Source organism: Terrapene carolina, unplaced genomic scaffold (assembly GCF_002925995.2).
Source record: "Terrapene carolina triunguis isolate 2854851 unplaced genomic scaffold, T_m_triunguis-2.0 Scaffold113, whole genome shotgun sequence".
Lineage (NCBI taxonomy): Eukaryota > Metazoa > Chordata > Testudines > Emydidae > Terrapene > Terrapene triunguis.
In genome coordinates, this window is record NW_020664464.1 from 15,473,358 (window position 1) to 15,492,041 (window position 18,684).

Consider the following 18,684-nt stretch of genomic DNA (forward strand, 5'->3'; position numbering starts at 1 on the left):
ATGCAGGAGGTGGATCTAACTCCTGGGAAGCAGAAAAGTCACAGGCAGTTCCTATATAAGCATTCCTATGCTATGTGCAACCTGTAAATATAGGATGTGATTCAGAAAAAATTTCACCCTAGCAATCTGTTATACTGTGCTGGGAATGAGAGAGCTCCAGGACCTGGAAGCCAGCCTTCAGGAGTGCAAAATATGTGCCAGGTAGCCTGGAAGCATAAGGGAGTCCTGAATTATACCCATTTTGCTCGCCCATTGTGGCGACTGTCTGGCACAAGCTTCTCCAGGCCATTGTCAAGATGCTAAGAGGGGTACTCCTGCTTACATTGCTTTCCAGCCTCCCGAGACTTAACTCTGTAAATATAGAGGCAAATGGATGAATTCAATCAAAACAGAACATGAAGATTTTGGAAAGGTCTTTCTGTTAATTTTCTTTGTTATTCCGCCAGCGTCTCATGTTGTAAATGTGACACAGTGGGCCCTTGCTTACTGTGGACCCAGTTCTAGTCCCACTGAAGTACATGGAAAAACTGGCAAGATTCGACCTTAGTTCCCAAATAATCAGCAACAAGGAGGCATTGTATTTAGTTATGTTAGGGTATGTCTACACTACGAGGGTAATTCGATTTTACTTAAATCGAATATGTGGAATCGATATTGCAAAGTCGAACGTGTGTGTCCACACTAAGGACACACTAAGGACAGTAATTCGACTTTGTGAGTCCACACTAACGGGGCGAGCGTCGATATTGGAAGCGGTGCACTGTGGGCAGCTATCCCACAGTTCCCGCAGTCCCCGCTGCCCATCGGAATTCTGGGTCGAGCCACCAATGCCTTCTGGGTAAAAAAAATTTGTCGTCATCCGTCCGTCACTAACGCCCTCCCTCCCTCCATGAAAGCGCCGGCGGGAAATCAGTTCGCGCACTTTTCTGGTCAGTGACAGCGCGGATGCCACAGCACTGCGAGCATGGATCACGCTGCGACCATCGCTGCACTTGTGGCCGTTCTCAACACCTCGCAGCTTATCATACACCTTTCCCTGAGGCAGATGCAGAGAAATCGGGCGAGGAGGCTACGGCACCGCCGTGAGAGCCTGAAGTCGGAGAGTGGCACAGAGCTGTCAGAAACCACGAGCCCCAGCGCCCAGGACATGACGTTGGCAATGGGGCATGTGGATTTTGTTGAACGGCGATTCTGGGCCCGGGAAACAAGCACGGAATGGTGGGACCGTATAGTGCTTCAGGTCTGGGATGAATCCCAGTGGCTGCGAAACTTTCGCATGCGGAAGGGGACTTTCCTCGAACTTTGTGAGTTGCTGTCCCCTGCCCTGAAGCGCAAGGACACCCGCATGCGAGCAGCCCTCACTGTCCAGAAGCGAGTGGCCATAGCCCTCTGGAAGCTTGCAACGCCGGACAGCTACCGGTCAGTCGCGAACCACTTTGGTGTGGGCAAATCTACCGTGGGGGTTGTTGTCATGCAAGTAGCCAAGGCAGTCGTCAAGGTACTGCTCCCAAAGGTAGTGACCCTGGGAAACGCGCAGGTCATCATAGATGGCTTTGCCGCGATGGGATTCCCAAACTGCGGTGGGGCTATCGATGGGACTCACATCCCTATCCTGGGACCGGACCACCAGGCCAGCCAGTACATCAATAGAAAGGGCTACTTTTCAATGGTGCTGCAAGCACTGGTGGACCATCGGGGACGGTTTACAAACATCTACGTCGGATGGCCGGGCAAGGTTCATGACGCTCGCGTGTTCAGGAACTCTGGTCTGTTTAGACGGCTGCAGGAAGGTATTTACTTCCCAGACCACAAAATAACTCTTGGGGATGTGGAGATGCCTACAGTCATCCTCGGGGACCCAGCCTACCCGCTAATGCCCTGGCTCATGAAGCCCTATACTGGCGCCCTGGACACAGAAAAAGAACTCTTCAACTACCGGCTGAGCAAGTGCAGAATGGTGGTGGAGTGTGCTTTTGGCCGTCTCAAAGGGAGATGGAGAAGCTTACTCACTCGCTGTGATCTCAGCGAAACCAATATCCCCATCGTTATTGCAGCTTGCTGTGTGCTCCACAATCTGTGTGAGAGCAAGGGGGAGACCTTTATGGCGGGGTGGGAGCTAGAGGCAAATAGCCTGGCTGCTGATTACGTCCAGCCAGACAGCCGGGCCATTAGAAGATCCCAGCGGGACGCCCTGTGCATCCGGGAGGCTTTGAAAGCTAGGTTCCTGAGTGAGCAGGGCAACCAGTGACTTTTCAGTTTGTGGACAGAAAAGCTGAACCTGCCCCCGTTTCTTTACCCAGTTCATTTTGACTATCCTCTCCAGTTCCATACCCCCTTCACCCCCTTCCCCTTCCCAAAAAATAAAATCATTTCGATTTTGTTAATGAACACCGTTGTCTGTATTGCTGTTTTCGCGGGAATATTTTAAACCGGGGACGCAGACTGTGGCGGGGGGCGGGTTTAGTGTTCTGATGCAAATGATGCTTCTAAACTCCCGGAATGACAGGCTCCGCACTGGTGGACTGGTTATTTCAATGGAGCCTGCCAGCACTCCTGGGGGGGACTGTGTGTATGTGTCGGCTATGTGACTTTCTGGCAGGGGGGGTACGGTTACAGATCCCCTGCTGCGTGGATCGGTGAGCAAGGATAAGGACCGCTGCATAAGATCTGTAACCGCCCTCCCCCACCACAAAGTAACAGAGCAAAACCCCCCCCCAGAACATGAAAACCACCTCCAAGACTGACCAGGGTAACCAGTGACCGCACTGTGTATGTGTCCTGATGCTGGACCTGACACCGCCTCTGTACCCTGCTAAAGGTCACTGTCCTGTCCAATTACCAAGCCCCTTCCCCCCCTCCAGACAGACTCTCCCTCAAAAGAACCTGACTGAAACAATAATGAACAGAAACATATTTTTTATTAACAACCAGACAGGAAACTGGGGGGTGAAAGTCGGACGGGGGCTTGGGTGAGGCGGGCAGGAAAGGACTTTTCAAATTTTGGGCAATGACAGCCTTCTGGTGCTTGAGCGGTCTGCAGGGGTGGAGTGAGAGTTTTCACGGACTCTGCCACCCCTCCTTCTTTGGACTTTGGGAGAGGGGGGTATGGGACTTGGTGGCGGGGGACTGCGGTTCCTGATAGACTGCAGCGGGGCTCTGTCCTCCTGCCTCCGTTCCTGCAGAACATCAACAAGGCGCCGGAGCGTGTCCGTTTGCTCCCTCAGAAGTCCAAGCAGCGTTTGAGTCGCCTGCTGGTCTTCCTGCCCGCCACCTCTCCTCACGTTCCATGTGTGTCCGGTGCATTTGTGACAAATTCTCCCTCCACTAGTTCTGCTGGGCTGCCTGGGCTCAGGAGCAGCCCATTAGTTCTGAGAACATGTCCTCTCGCGTCTTCTTCTTTCTCCGCCTAATGTGCGCTAGCCTCTGGGAGTGTGATGCCAAGCTGGGTTAGGAGACAGTTGCAGATGTGGCTGTGGGAATGAGGAAAAGGCAGTGAATTCCTCCGAAAGATAAATGTGGTTGTGAATCAAGAACATAGTTTTTCTCTGTGAACAAGACCATGAACCACACCTATCACATGCGCACTCCGGACAAGGTCGAATTTTCGAACCTCGCCTTCACTGCCTGGGCTTTTGCACTGCCGATCTGGGAAGCGGGGCAGGACACGGTACTCTCTGTGGCAGGCAAACATGGTAAGCCGTAGACTTGTGGCTGCTTAAAACTGTAGGAGTACCACTGGCCTCCTTTCACATTGAAAGCACTGCCAGTCTGTGCTGCCAGCAATCGGCCAAGCAGGAACTCTGGCCCTGTCCCACCCCCTCGCGGATGAGCCAGGGAAAGATCCCTGTATGCTGCCCCTCTCCCGCCCCCACCGCGTGGCTGTAAACCAGCGGTCACAGTTCTGTAAAGGAACTTGTTGCAAGCAGTCCCAATACTAACAGTCCCCTACCTAATTCAAAGCAGGTCATCATGAGCGACATAACTCTCATGAACATCCCGGACACCGAGATCCAACGGATGCTTCGAGAAAGCCTGCAGAGACCGGGGCCCTATGCCGCCATGCTATGCAAGGCAATGATACCGGAGTACCTGCTTGTCTCCTGGCGCGGGAACGTCTCCTACTTCGGAGGACCAAGTAAAGCCGCTCTCCCCAGGAACCTGATGAACAGGCTATCCCATTACCTGCAGCAGAGCTTTGTGGAGATGTCCGTGGAGGACTACTGCTCTATCCCCGGATATATAGACAGGATTCTAATATAGCTGCAGTAGCAGGCACTAAAGAGTGGAGCAGCTTGGGCAGCAAAATCATGCAGAACCGGACACTATTTGATTTTTGTTTTTAAATAGTTGTTACTGATTACTTAAGCGCCCAGGGGGAAGAAATCATGATTCACAGATTGTTGTTAGTATTTAATATTCAAGTTTTGTAAAAAATAAAGGTTAATATGTTTAAAGCACTTACCGCTTGATCCTTCGCCTGAATCTGTGTCCAGGTTACATGCTGGGGAGGGTTGGTAGGGGATCTCTGTAACGGTGATGAAGAGCTCCTGGCTGTCGGGGAAATCAGCTTGGTAAGCGCTGTCGACTGCCTCGTCCTCCTCATCTCCTTCCTCCTCTTCCCCGTCCGCTGAGGAACCGGCCGTGGACAATATCCCATCCTCAGAGTCCACGGTCAGTGGTGGGGTAGTGGTGGCGGCCGCAGCAAGGATGGAATGCAGTGCCTCGTAGAAACGGGATCTGTGGGGCTGGGATCCGGAGCGTCCGTTTGCCTCTTTGGTCTTCTGGTAGCCTTGTCTCAGCTCCTTGATTTTCACGCGGCACTGCGTTGCATCCCGGCTGTAGCCTCTCTCTGCCATGGCTTTGGAGATCTTCTCGTAGATCTTAGCATTCCTTCTTTTGGAGCGCAGCTCTGAAAGCACGGACTCATCGCCCCACACTGCGATGAGATCCAAGACTTCCCGATCAGTCCATGCTGGGGCCCTCTTTCTATTAGATTGCACGGCCATCTCTGCTGGAGAGCTCTGCATCGTTGCCACTGCTGCTGAGCTCCCCTCGATGTCCAAACAGGAACTGAGATTCAAACTGCCCAGACAGGAAAATGAATTCAAATTTTCCCGGGGGTGTGGCTGGTCAGAGCATCCGAGCTCGGACTGCTGTCCAGAGCGTCAACAGAGTGGTGCACTGTGGGATAGCTCCCGGAGCTATTACCGTCGATTTCCATCCACACCTAGCCTAATTCGATATGGCCATGTCGAATTTAGCGCTACTCCTCTCGTTGGGGAGGATTACAGAAATCGATTTAAAGAGAGCTTTATGTCGAACTAAATGGCTTCCTGGTGTGGACAGGTGCAGGGTTAATTCGATATAACAGCGCTAAAGTCGACATAAAAGCCTAGTGTAGACCAGGCCTTAGATACATTTCTTGGCACATTTATTTCAGTACGTACTGTGTTAATTACAAGAAATAGGCAGAGCCTTTATGGATCTCCGGCTACCAAATGGGGCTTGCCAGTGCTGTGCAACAGTGGGGAAGACTTTTCAGGCATCCTTTTCCTCTCTGGCCGGCGGCAGTCTAACAATCTCTGTCTTATCCGAACAAATGCACACAGCACAAATGCTGAAAGAGAAATAGGTGAGAACCACAGCATTCAAGTCCAGATGAAAGTTGTGGGGAGAAGGCATCCAGGGTTTTAATTTGTCCCACTGTAGACAGAGGGGGCAGTTGTAAAATTCAGGTCTGGCTTCAAATATGGAGGTTGGGGGATATTTGACTCCCCAGTTAAACCCAAAACAATTAGAGGTAAGTAGTAATAGGGATATTTTGTTACATGATTTTTATTGTGACATTGTACTAACATTGACCTGGATCAGCATTTTGAAGATATAAACCAGCTCAGTAGTAGAATTTATTTAATGAAAGGGGCATATAATACACATCTTTAATTAAGTGTTGTGAACTTTATTGCAATTATGCCCTCCTCCCTCCCAACATATAGTGTTCATACCAGCCTCCTTTGCAACATTTTTGATTAATTTTAGCTTGGAACATACTCAGATTTGAGACCTGACTGAATTTCTACCAGTACAATCCCATTATTTAAATTTGTATTGCAGTTCAGATTTCTCCCCGTTGACTGTCAATGAGAGCCACTATAATTCAGTAGCTTTATTAAAAAAGAGGGATTGATAAAATGCTTAACAGTGTTAGTTTAGGGGAGTTGTGGTTGTATCCCCCTATTTTTAAAAAAAAACAGAGTTCAAGTCCAATGTAGTGCATTGGAATTGTTGACACAAGACGGCTAATGACAGTTCCATCTTGTCTGACAGGTTCTTGGTAAAGAAGCTACTAAATGAATATTCAGTTCCCTCTCATCTGTGACCTCATCCTCCTGATCCTCTGAGCTGAAAATAACCCAATCATATTTTAATCAGTTTATTAAACATTAGGTGGCTTGCTGATTTACTTTTAATCACATCCTTCAAGATTTCTAGCCATTAATATGGCTTTGTGTGTGTATTATGATTTTTAGTCTAATTATTAAAAACACAGAGAGCATATACCAAGCCAGATTTTATGCATGAGTTAATCTGTAGAAAAGTGTGTGTGTTTAAAATTATATAGGAAAAAAACACCCTGTATTACTGGCTTTGAGGCTGATACGTGATCAGAACAAACTAAAGACAAGTTAGTTCAGCCAGTGTTACATGAGTTGAATTTTTGGGGTTACAGCATACTTTACTATAATTGAAAACAGTTCCCTCATTCTTATTTGTATGTTTTAGAAAAAAAAAAAACATATTTCCATCCAAACATTAGTGAATGGCATGATACTTAGGGCTGAATGTGAACCTCATTTATTTTGTGACAGGTATACAACCACAACTGATCTTTTAAAAATATTTTGCAAGTGTAATAAAGAAAATTCACAAGTTATTGGCCATTCATTTTGAGAGCTCTTGTATAATTATAATAAATATAAAAATCTCTCTTTTTGGCTGCTTTGCTGAACAGCATTGAATACTCATGCTCAGAGAGACCAAAGAATTTACAGTAGACATGGAACCCAAAGATAAACTTTGGAGACAACCATTACAATGAGTGGATCTGGATTCCAAGAGTATGGGTGGCCACTTTACAATTCTCTCTTTCTCCCTGGGAGATGTAAGATGCTGCTGGGATATAGGTGTTCCAATGAGGGGAAAGACCTGTCGTTAAATCATCCTAACATTATTATAGCCTGGCAAAACTCTGTGCTCCATTTCTCTATTGCTGTTTTTCACACTAGGTTGAATATGTGATCAAATGCGACATGTCAGCTCTTCAGAAGATTCTCTACCGCCATATGCAAGCGAAGGGAATCCTCCTCACAGATGGCTCTGAGAAAGACAAGAAGGTACAAAGGGAACTATAATACTTAACAACAATACATTATGGTGGTGTGTTTACTGAATGCATGACTGCCCGCACTAGCCTGCTTATTAAAAAAAGAAGTAAACTTTTTGGGATATTCTACTGCAGATGTGTCAGTTGGGGTAAGAATTTGGCCACAACTGAAATGTTTGTGCAAAAAAAAAAATTGTCTTTGTTCTCTGTTCACAATGCAAAACCTGACCTTGTTTTTGATATATAATTGTAAAGATGCATTTCTGGGTGCAGTGTTACAAAACCTCCCTAAGAGGCTGAAACCTAATAGGGAATCCTGTGTAAAATAACTGCGATTGTGGCACATTGGCTGCATCAGGTTATTTATTAAAAGTGTTGAAAAGCACACCAAAAATAATATTCCCACTCCTCTGGACTCTCTAATTCCTCCTGCTTCCCGTTTGATTCCCAGGCTCCTTGTTCAGTCAGTGCTAATCTCCTCCCTCCAACTTCCAGTACTAGTTTCCCTTCCCCACCTAAGACTCATCATCCCTTATTAGCTACCTCTAGAGCATTTTAGCTGCTTAGAACCATGTGTTGTTCTTGTGGTTGACAGAGAAGCAGATAGATTCAGGTAACTGCCAAAGGAAGGCACTGTAGAAGTGAAAAGTAGCTGAACAGAATCATGCCCTACATGTAGGGTTTAGACATCACATAATCTATATGGTACCCATAAATCTAGATGGCAGACAGACATTGTCTCCCAACTCGACCACTGTAATTAGATACAAATCCCAGACCCCAGTACGCTTCCATTGATTTCTTTCAGATCTTCCATACGTTTTTCTCTTAGACCACACCACCTCTGACAATGGAGGTTGCACGTGGACTTGAGGGGACAACTAACATCATTTTACTACATAGCTTCTTCGGGGAGTTTCCTGTGCAACTCTGAGATTTCATTGCATGAGATGGCCTTCAACTTTGGTGTAGAAATATAGAATGCCTCCCTAGAAATTCAGATTTTTGAAAATCTTCAGTTACCAGCAATTCAGTTTTGCCATTTGACTTACATTTTTTCCTCCCTTAGGGAAAAGGTGGGGCGAAAACTCTTATGAACACTATCATGCAATTGAGAAAGATATGCAATCACCCATATATGTTTCAGCATATTGAGGTAAGGCTGTCATGTTCAGTTTGCTTAGTCTTTTCTGTATGGATCGCTAGTGATATAGAAAACCAGGGTTAGAGAATTATACATGTATGAAAGTCTAACCAAGGCCATATTCAAGTCTTAATTTTTATCTATTCTTTGCAATTTACTAAAGGAGGAGGGGTTCTGAAACTTTCTAAAACTTGGTGCTTACTACTGAATAAATACACTCTTCTCTCTTGATTTTGAGGCATATGTGGTAGGAGAAGCTCCTGTCACTGTCACTTTTCTGGAAGTGGCAAGTTTGGGGAATGTACTCATTTGATTACCACTATGGCTAGGCAGTATTTCTACGGCGTCCGCAGAGTCCTCTCAACTTTGGAGTTCCTACAGATCTCAGCTACATTACTTGAGAGAAATAAAAACACTTAGGGACCTGTATGTATATGGTATATCTGCCTGGCAGGATTCAGCTTCAGAGCTCTGGCTAGTTCCTTAAAAATGTGATTGATGGATGCCAACATATATTACAGCCCAATTTTCCCATGGTACAAAATTAAGTGCTCTTAGCAAGAGGGCCAAATGTGCATCTGTCCACTCAATCTTTCCTCCTCTCTGGATTTATTTTCACACATGATTATGTAGGCATAACAGCACAGGTGGATGTGGATGCAACAGCATGCCTATCAGCAGTATAACTGGAAAGAGTGGAATCACCAGATTTTCAGCTGGATCTTTAAATGACTTATGAGGGGCTTGTTCTTTTGGGGGCTATCATCTTATTAGGGGGAATTTCTGTGTTCAATATGATTCCAAGACTGCATTCCATTAGTTATATGTAATGTATATGTGAACTTGCCTAAAATGGGAAATACAAGTTTTGGTTTTAAATGCCCTTGCATTGGAATCTCACTAATTCCACTCTGCTAATCCTTCATAAGGCACACCAAAAAAGGTGGTCTTTCCCCATTGTTTAGCAAAAACATAATAGCCGTGCAGCAGTAAGGTGTCTCATTACTGAGCCTTTGTTCTTTTTACAAAACATAAATGTACTAGTACATTATGAATTATTATAAATAATTAAAATGAAGCTACAGTTCACAAAGTAAATGAACAAAGTACATCTTGTGATACATTATCATTGGGTTTTTTGTTTGCTCACTTGCTAATTCACGAAATTCAATAATTTGCAAATGGGTCTCCCAGTAATTAGTGCAAATTAAGTTCTACTATAGTTGAAATCTGGTAAACTGCACACTGAGGGAAATCATTCCTACAAGCCATGCATTTTCTAACAGCGCCCTTGTACCATAAGGCAGACTCAAAGGTGTGTGAGTGGTAATGAGGCTTGAACCCTAGCATTCAACAGATAATTATAGTGCTCAATATAAAGATAACTGTTCTCGGATTACTGTATAATCTCAGTGTCTAATAATCCACTTATATTATTTGCAGGAGTCCTTTGCTGAACACTTGGGCTATTCAAGTGGTGTTATCAATGGGTAAATCTTTTTTTTTTTTTTCCTTCATTGTATATTTGTAATGAAACCATTGCGCAGGATGTTTTATGTTATTTTCAATAGTTGTGTTATCAAAACTAAGCAGTTTGCAAAACAAATTCAATGTTACAGTTAGAAGTAATGTATCATATAGACCCTGGTCAATTAAAAACTTTCTCTGTACTCTAAATGGTTCCTCATGTCATCTGGAGTTATGCAGTCTCAGAGGCTGCTGCTTATTCCAAAGGGATGCTTCCTTCTTGGAAGCAGCAATTTAAAGCTGCTTTTGTACTCGTGTAGTAACTAGAGACTTCCCAGGCTCCAATCTGGTTTTTGTGACTGTCAGGGCAGGCTCAATGTCTACTCCAACATCTAAATAAGGAGCAGGTTTTTCCTTGGCTGACTTTAAAGGAGCCTCGTGTTTTGCAGCTAACTTCCAATCGCTGGGTACTTGATGGAGTTTAGCCTGGCAAATGATTAAGAGGAGCTCCTCATGGCAATGAGTGTGTGTGATTTCGATTGACTTCAGACAAGTGATTGGGAGTAGGATCTCTTCCGCCACAAAAATCCCAAGGATTGAGTAGGGTGGAAAGGATTTCTGCTCCTTGCTGTATCTGTTTACAAACATTCTTCTTTGAGTATGTGTCAGTGTGGATCTACTCTGGTTGTGTATATGCCTCATGAATGTGAGATAGGAGTTTTTTGAATAGCACCGTCCATGTACACTGTCCCTCCTTGTGCTTCTGTATGAAGGCATGAACAGTGGGGCAGCCATAACCCTCCCTCAGTTTTCTTACCATCCGTGGCTGCAAGACAGGACCTGGCAAATGTGCAACCAACTAGTTTTTAGCTCAGGCTAAACTTCTTCGGTATCTTCCATAGTCTTCAGAACCACTTCTAATCTACTATGTTCAACTGCCATGAACTGATCCAACCTATCTGGACTGAACTCTATTGTTCATACCCCCCTGTACCGAGCTCCTTATTGTGACAGATTTAAAACCTGCAAGCTTCAAAACCTGTCCATGCTGCAGTGCCTAATACCCCTGAGGGATGGACATAGTAGATATCTCTTCTGCCTGAGGGAATTGCATATTCTGAGCAGATGCTTACACAGCAATCACGAGATGCAAGGTTGAAACCCCATCTTCTGGAACAATCCATGCATGTCTCCTCAGACCCTGAGGAAATGAGTTCCAGAACCCTACTAGTGGAGAAGCTAGCATCATTGAGTGTGCCATCGAGCTGCTAGGCAGTGTCTCCTACTAGCACAGAGAAGAGGGCATCGAGGAATGTCTCAACATCAAAGTTGAGCTCAACATTAACGCTGAAGCCAAAATGGACACCTCTGGTGTTGAAGTCAGTCACCTAGAGGGCTGCTTTAAGCAGCAGCTTGAGAAGGAGCTCGGTATCCATCAAGCAAACATCAAAGCCTCTGGGGAGGAGTCCACCAATCCTTGCCCAGTGTTGAGGGCTCGGGGAAGGAGCAGCTTGTGATGCAGCAAATTCCACTGGTACCAGCGATGCAGTCCTCAGCCTTGACCCCAGCCTCATGGAGGGGATAAGACTGCAGCTGAATGTGGCCCACCAGTAGTACTGAGTCACCTGCATCTATACAGATTCTCCCACCTAGAGCACCTTACATGTTGGAACCACCCCAGGAAGGGATTTACTCCTCCTCATGTCACCAGGACACATTCACCCCATCATCAAGTAGAAAGCCCTCTCCCTTGAGGTCCACAACCCTACAGGCTTCTCCTGCAGATCTCTATCTTGATCAGTCCACCGAGGCTGGCACTGACTGGCCGACACCCAGCAAATCAACCATACTCCTACGGTATGCCATCGTAGCCCTACTGTGGGGGCGGAGGGAAGGAGTGACCTGCCATTGTCAGCATGGAGGAAAAGGAAGATCTCTCTCCCTAGTGGCATCCCTGCCTTCGACTCCTCACTACCAGGAAGAGCCAGATGCAGGAGCAGAGCAACATCAGTGCCCATCTCACACTGAAGTATTTCTGCTTCATCGACAGATGAGGTGGTATCCTTGGTACCGGTGCAAGACAACTTTAAAGCATTTCAGTAGCTCCTTGTGAGGATTACTGAAACTCTGGAGATTGAGGCATGGGTCATCCTAGACAAATTTCATAAGCTGTTAGACATCTTGTCAGCCTCTGGTCCAGCTAGGAAGGTCCTCCCTATTAAAGAGGGGCTGCTCGATCCAGACAGATCCTTGTGGTAGATATCAGCTAAAGTAACACCATGGTGAATTGAGTTGAGAAGAGGTACCAGGTACACACTTTGAGGTTTGAGTTCTGCACTCATCCCACTCAGGGCTCCTTAGTTGTACTGATCATGCAAGAGAAGTCAAGGTCAAGCAAAAGCAAGGAACCCTAACAATTTGATCTGTTTGGGAGGACGTTGTACTCCTCAGCTTTGCTATGGCTGCATGCTAACTGCCATACCGTGTTACCTTGTCCCATGTTAGAAGTCATATTTGGCTAACATGCCTCCTCACAAAGCTCCCTCGTGACAGCAGAGAGACGCTTGGACATAAGTAAGGAAGGGCAGTTAGTGTCAAGATGTCTTTGCAGGTGATGATGAAAATGTTGGACACTGGCCATTCTGATGATCATGTGCTGAGCATTGTGACTCCAAGCATCGGGCATCATGAGAGAGGTGCAGGCCATGATTGAGGAGTTGCCTTTGGAGGGCTGACAGCTATGAAGTGAGAGGACAGACAGTGCTCTATATGCACTGAAGGACTCCAAAGCTATCCTGTACTCTGGGGGTTTACACCTTGGCTCATGTTGCCCTTCACCTCAACTGAGACAATGCACACTTACCACCCTAAACAGACAGAATATGATGCCAAAAAGCATCTGAGATACAAACAAGAGGTGCCAGCCTCTCTTTTCCTTGGCAACACAGTTCCCTACTTTGACGCATCAGCAGATTTGACAAAATGGTAGAGAGCCACATTATTCCCAGTTGAGAGAGCATGACCTTCAGAAGCCACCTCACTCCATTCAACTCAGCGTGGTCTGCCCTGACATCACACAGATGGGTGTTAGAGATCATTGCCCATGGCTACTCTTCAGGGACCTTTCTCACAAGGGCCTGCTACAAGCAGAAGTGGAGTTGTTGCTTCTTCTAGGAGCTGTAGAGGAGATCACAAAAGAGTTCAAGGGAAGAGAGATTTTTACTCCCAGGATTTCCTCAATCCAAAGAAGGAAGTGACTCTTCATCACATGCTATACCTGAGAAGACTCAACAAATACATAGGCTGTCTCAGTTTCAGGATGGTAACACTTGCCTCCAGCATTCCATCATTCCATCTTTCAAAGCTCAAGACTGGTTTTTGGCTCTTGATTTACAGCATGAATACTTCCACATAGCTATCCACCCTGACCACAGGAAGAACATAAGATCATGGTTGGCCCCACTGGGAATCAGTACATAGTTCTACTCTTTGGAGTCTACTCTACACTGAGAATGTTCATGAAATACCTAGTAGTAGTGGCAGTGCATTTAAGAAGACAGGGAATCCACACCTACCCATACCTGGATGACTGGCTGATCGGGGCAGGTTCAGGAAACTGACAGGCTTACAATATGTATTGTCCCTGTTCTCTTAACTAGGACTCCTTCTAAACTATGAGAAATTGTCTCTCACAGCATCACAGGCACTAGAGTTCATAGGGGCTTTAATAGAGTCCAGATTGGCAAGAGCCTACCTGCCAGAGGACAACCAGTGGTAAACGACCTACAGACAAGTCCACTGACGACAATATGTTTGTGTCTGGGACTTTTAGGTCACATGTCAGCATGCACATATGCAACACCACTTGACAGAGTTCATCTAGGGACTTTACAGCTGTGACTGAGGTCTGTAGACATCCCATTCAGACATCGTGTGAACAGGAGGATCACAGTGTAGCTTCAAGTTCTGTGAGACCTTGCTTGATGGTTAGACCTGGTGAACATGAGAAAAGGGACATAATTCTCAGTCCCCTCCCCAACAATGATTCTTCTCAGGGACTCATCAAAGATGGGCTGGGGTGTCCACCAGAACAATCTGCAGATGCAAGGCACATGGTCTTGGGACGATCTGAAACTCAGCTCCATGATGTTCCCATGTAGAGCCATCAGACTGGCCTGCATAGCATTCCTGCTCATCTGTGAAACGCCATGATGCAAATCCTGGCAGCACATCTGTGATGCAATATACAAACAAGGAAGGGGTGCTCGATTGTCCCCCTCTTTGCCAGGAAGTCATTAAATTTTGGGCATGGTGTCAACACAGAGTGACCCTTACAGTTCTACATCTTCCAGAAGTCAGCAATGACCTAGCAGCCTTCCTGAGCAGGCATAAGGTGTCCAACCACAAACGGTTGATACAGAAAACCATTCTAAACCCAATATTACTCGTGTCATAGACTTGTTCACCACAAAGCTCAATACCAAGTATCTGAACTAGGGCTGTCGATTAATCGCAGTTAACTCACAAGATTAACTAAAAAAAATTAATCGCGATTAATTTTTTTAATTACGATTAATCACAGTTTTACTCACACTGTTAAACAATAGAATACCAATTTAAATTTATTAAATATTTTGGATGTTTTTCTACATTTTCAAATATATTGATTTCAGTTACAACACAGAATACAAAGTGTAATGTGCACACTTTATATTATTTTTATTACAAATATTTGCACTGTAAAAATGATAAAAAGAAAGTAATTTTCAGTTCACCTCATACTAGTACCGTAGTGCAATCTCTTTATCGTGAAAGCGCAACTTACAAATGTAGATTTTTTTTTGTTGTTACATAACTGCACTCAAAAACAAAACAATGTGAAACTAGAACCTACAAGTCCACTCAGTCCTACTTCTTGTACAGCCATTTGCTAACAGATACAAGTTTGTTTACATTTACGGGAGATAATGCTGCCCACTTCTTATTTACAATGTCACCTGAAAGTGAGAACAGACGTTCGCATGGCACTTTTGTAGCCGGCGTTGCAGGATATTTACGTGCCAGATATGCTAAACATTCGTATGCCCCTTCACGGTTTGGCCACCATTCTAGAGGACATGCTTCCATGCTGATGACACTCATTAAAAAAATAATGTGTTAATTAATTAAATTTGTGACTGAACTCCTTGGGGGAGAACAGTATGTCTTCAGCTCTGTTTTACCCACATTCTGCCATATATTTCATGTTATAGCAGTCTCGGATGATGACTCAGCATGTTGTTCATTTTAGGAACATTTTCACTGCAGATTTGACAAAACGCAAAGAAGGTACCAATGTGAAATTTCTAAAGATAGCTACAGCACTCGACCCAAGATTTAACAATCTGAAGTGCCTTCCAAAATCTGATTGGGACGGGGTGTGGAGCATGCTTTCAGAAGTCTTAAAAGAGCAACACTCAGATACGGAAACTACAGAATCTCAACCACCAAAAAAGAAAATCAACCTTCTGCTGGTTGCATCTGACTCAAATGAACATGCGTTGGTCTGCACTACTTTCGATCGTTATCGAGCAGAACCCATCATCAGCCCGTCATCAGAACCCATGTCCTCTGGAATGGTGGTTGAAGCATGAAGGGACATATGAATCTTTAGCGCATCTGACACACAAATATTTTGCGATGCCGGCTACAACAGTGCCATGCGAATGCCTGTTCTCACTTTCAGGTGACATTGTAAACAAGAAGCGGGCAGCATTATCTCCTGCAAATGTAAACAAACTTGTTTGTCTGAACAAGTGGCTGAACAAGAAGTAGACTGAATGGACTTGTAGACTCTAAAGTTTTACATTGTTTTATTTTTGAATGCAGTTATTTTTGTACATAACTCTACATTTGTAAGTTCAATTTCCTTGATAAACAGATTGCACTACAGTATTTGTATTAAGTGAATTGAAAAATACTATTTTATTTTTACAGTGCAAATATTTATAATAAAAAATAAATATAAAGTGAGCACTGTACACTTTGTATTCTGCATTGTAATTGAAATCAATATTGTTGAAAATATGGAAAACATCCAAAAATATTTATATAAATGGTGTTCTATTATTGTTTAACAGCGTGATTAATTGCGATTAATTTTTTTAATCACAATTAGTTTTTTTAATCGCTTGACAGCCCTAGTCTGAACATCTGCCCCAGGAGAGCAGTGAACCCAGGCACACAGCCTAACCCCTTTTTCTTTGGTGAGGACTATATAGGCTTTCCTGCCAATGCCCCTGATCCCTAAAGTAATAGCTTAGATTTCACGCTACAATACTTTGATCATCATGATAGCTCCATGGTGTGTTCAAGACAGTTTTGGCTTTCAGACCTGCTACAGATGTCCCATATACCACCTGGCTTTCCCATATGTAGTATTTCAGAACCAGAGTAAGATATTTCACCCAGAGTATGTCTATATTACCCGCCAGATCGGTGGGCAGCGATCGATCCAGCGGGGGTCGATTTATCGCATCTAGACTAGACACGATAAATTGACCCCCGGGCGCTCTCCTGTCGACTCCTGTACTCCACCGGCACGAGAGGCGCAGGCGGAGTTGACCGGGGAGCGTCAGCAGTCGACTCACCGCAGTGAAGACACTGCGGTGAGTAGATCTAAGTATGTCAACTTCAGCTACATTATTCACGTAACTGAAATTGTGTAACTTAGATCGATTCCCCACCACCAGCCCCCCGGTGTAGACCAGGCCCCAGACCCGCAATTGTTGTATCTGATGGTTTGGATGTTGGCTGGCAGACAACTAATGACAGACTACAATATTTAAAATTCTTCATGGGCCTCCTTCTCACTTGTCCTCTGGTCAGAGATCCAACTCCCCCATGGGTCCTCAATGCTGTCCTTTTAAAGCTCTCGAAGTCTCCCTTTGAACCACTGTTGGAGTGCTCAGCACATTACCTTACCATCAAAATGGTCTCTCTTGTCACCATCACCTCTGCACAGTCAGCCTTTATAGCCTTACATATCCTGGGACACTAGCTGGGGTAGGCTCTGTGTTACTATAGAGAATTCTTTCCCAGGTGTCTGGCTAATTGGTCTTGCCCACATGCTCAGGCTCTAACTGATCACCATATATGGGGTTGGTAAGGAATTTCCCCCCAGGTCAGATTGGCAGAGACCCTGGGGTTTTTTTGGTGCCTTCCTCTGCAGCGTGGGACATGAGTCACTTGCTGGTTTGAACTAGAGTAAATGGTGGATTCTCTGTAAGTTAAAGTCTTTAAATCAAGATTTGAGGACTTCATTATCTCTGCCAGAGGTTGTGGGTCTATAAGAAGAGTGGTTCTGTGGCCTGTGATGTTCAGGAGGTCTGACTAGATGATCATGATAGTCCCTTCTGGCCTTAATCTATGAGAAGCCCTCTAATTGGGATAAGGTGGTGCTGAAATCACACCCCAAGTTTATCCCTAAGGTGGTCTTGGAAGTGCCACCTAAATAAATTGATTTCTTTGCCAGAACAGCACTGAACAATGCATAGTTTGGACATCTCCAGAGCATTTCTCTGTTACTGCAATGGGGCCAAGTCTTTCAGGCTGTCTCCCCACTTCTCTGTGGCCATATCTGGTGCATCAAAAGGCTAAGTGATCTTGTTGCAGAGATTTTCTGCAACAAGTGGATCACACGTATTTCCACCTGCTATCAACTGGCTTGTGAACCTTTCCCTCCACACATCAAGGTGCACTCCATTAGGGCAAGAAGCAGCATCTTCCGTCTGTTTCTTGGGATCTGCAAGGCAGCTACATGGAGCAACCCACTAACTTTTGTTAAACACTTGACACACAGCCAGGTTTCAAGACTGCACTTGATGTGGCAACCGGGCTGCATGCCAAATTTGGGAGAACATTTGGGTGCCCACTTTCCTGAGGAGATACTCCTTGCCAGTTGGCTACAGTGGGATCCACACAGAAACATACTTGAAGAATGAATGTTTATTTATCCTACAATAGCTGGTTCTTTGAGATATAGTCAGTGTGGATCCCATGACCCACCCTCCATCCCTGCTTTTCAGAGTTTTCAACAACAGGGACTTAGGATTGCCAAAGAACTGAGGGAGGATGGCATCTTTATGCCCTCGTATGGAATCATGAGTCAGTACAGGGTGCATGTGTGGCTCTCACTATTAAAAAAACCTCCAGTTTTGCATGCATGAGGTGCGTGGGCTCCTACAGTAGGATCCATATCAAGTACAATGTCTTGAAGAACCACAGTGGGCTAGGATAAATAACTGTTCTTTATCCTAACACAAAGAGGGTACTAATGTTTATGCCTGGCATATCACCAGCAGAGGAACAGACCCAGAACATGGTCTAGTACTGTCTAAGGGTTGGAGAGCTCATTTACATTTTCCACTTGACTCCCTCCCTGTCCCAAAAAGTATGTGTGATTCTTGCTTATGCATTGAGTGACATTTGGCTTTTCCTGTCTTGCACACTGGTTTCATCTGCCTCCTAAATAGATAGGAACTGTGCAACAGGCCAATATGCAGGCCTCAAAAGACCTGGTAACTTGTGGTCTGCACTGTGGTCTTAATAAAGATGCAGTTCCTAATGGCAAATTTTATTTTAAAGCTATATGGCACATTTAGAGGGGAATTGTGTATCATTTTTGTCTATCATGTGGCTGTTACACTAA

The 18,684-nt window shown here is 45.0% G+C and overlaps 1 protein-coding gene across 7 annotated transcripts in view; it reads left to right on the forward strand.

Moving 5' to 3' along the window:
- SMARCA2 (SWI/SNF related, matrix associated, actin dependent regulator of chromatin, subfamily a, member 2) overlaps positions 1-18,684 on the forward strand; it is a 182,680-nt gene that overhangs the window by 81,177 nt on the left and 82,819 nt on the right. For all 7 annotated transcript variants that reach the window (XM_024200169.1, XM_024200168.1, XM_024200174.1 and 4 more), the window contains 3 exons: positions 7,287-7,394; positions 8,454-8,540; positions 9,972-10,018. In XM_024200169.1, coding sequence (XP_024055937.1) covers positions 7,287-7,394; positions 8,454-8,540; positions 9,972-10,018 — 242 coding nt within the window. The remainder of the gene's footprint in view (positions 1-7,286; positions 7,395-8,453; positions 8,541-9,971; positions 10,019-18,684) is intronic.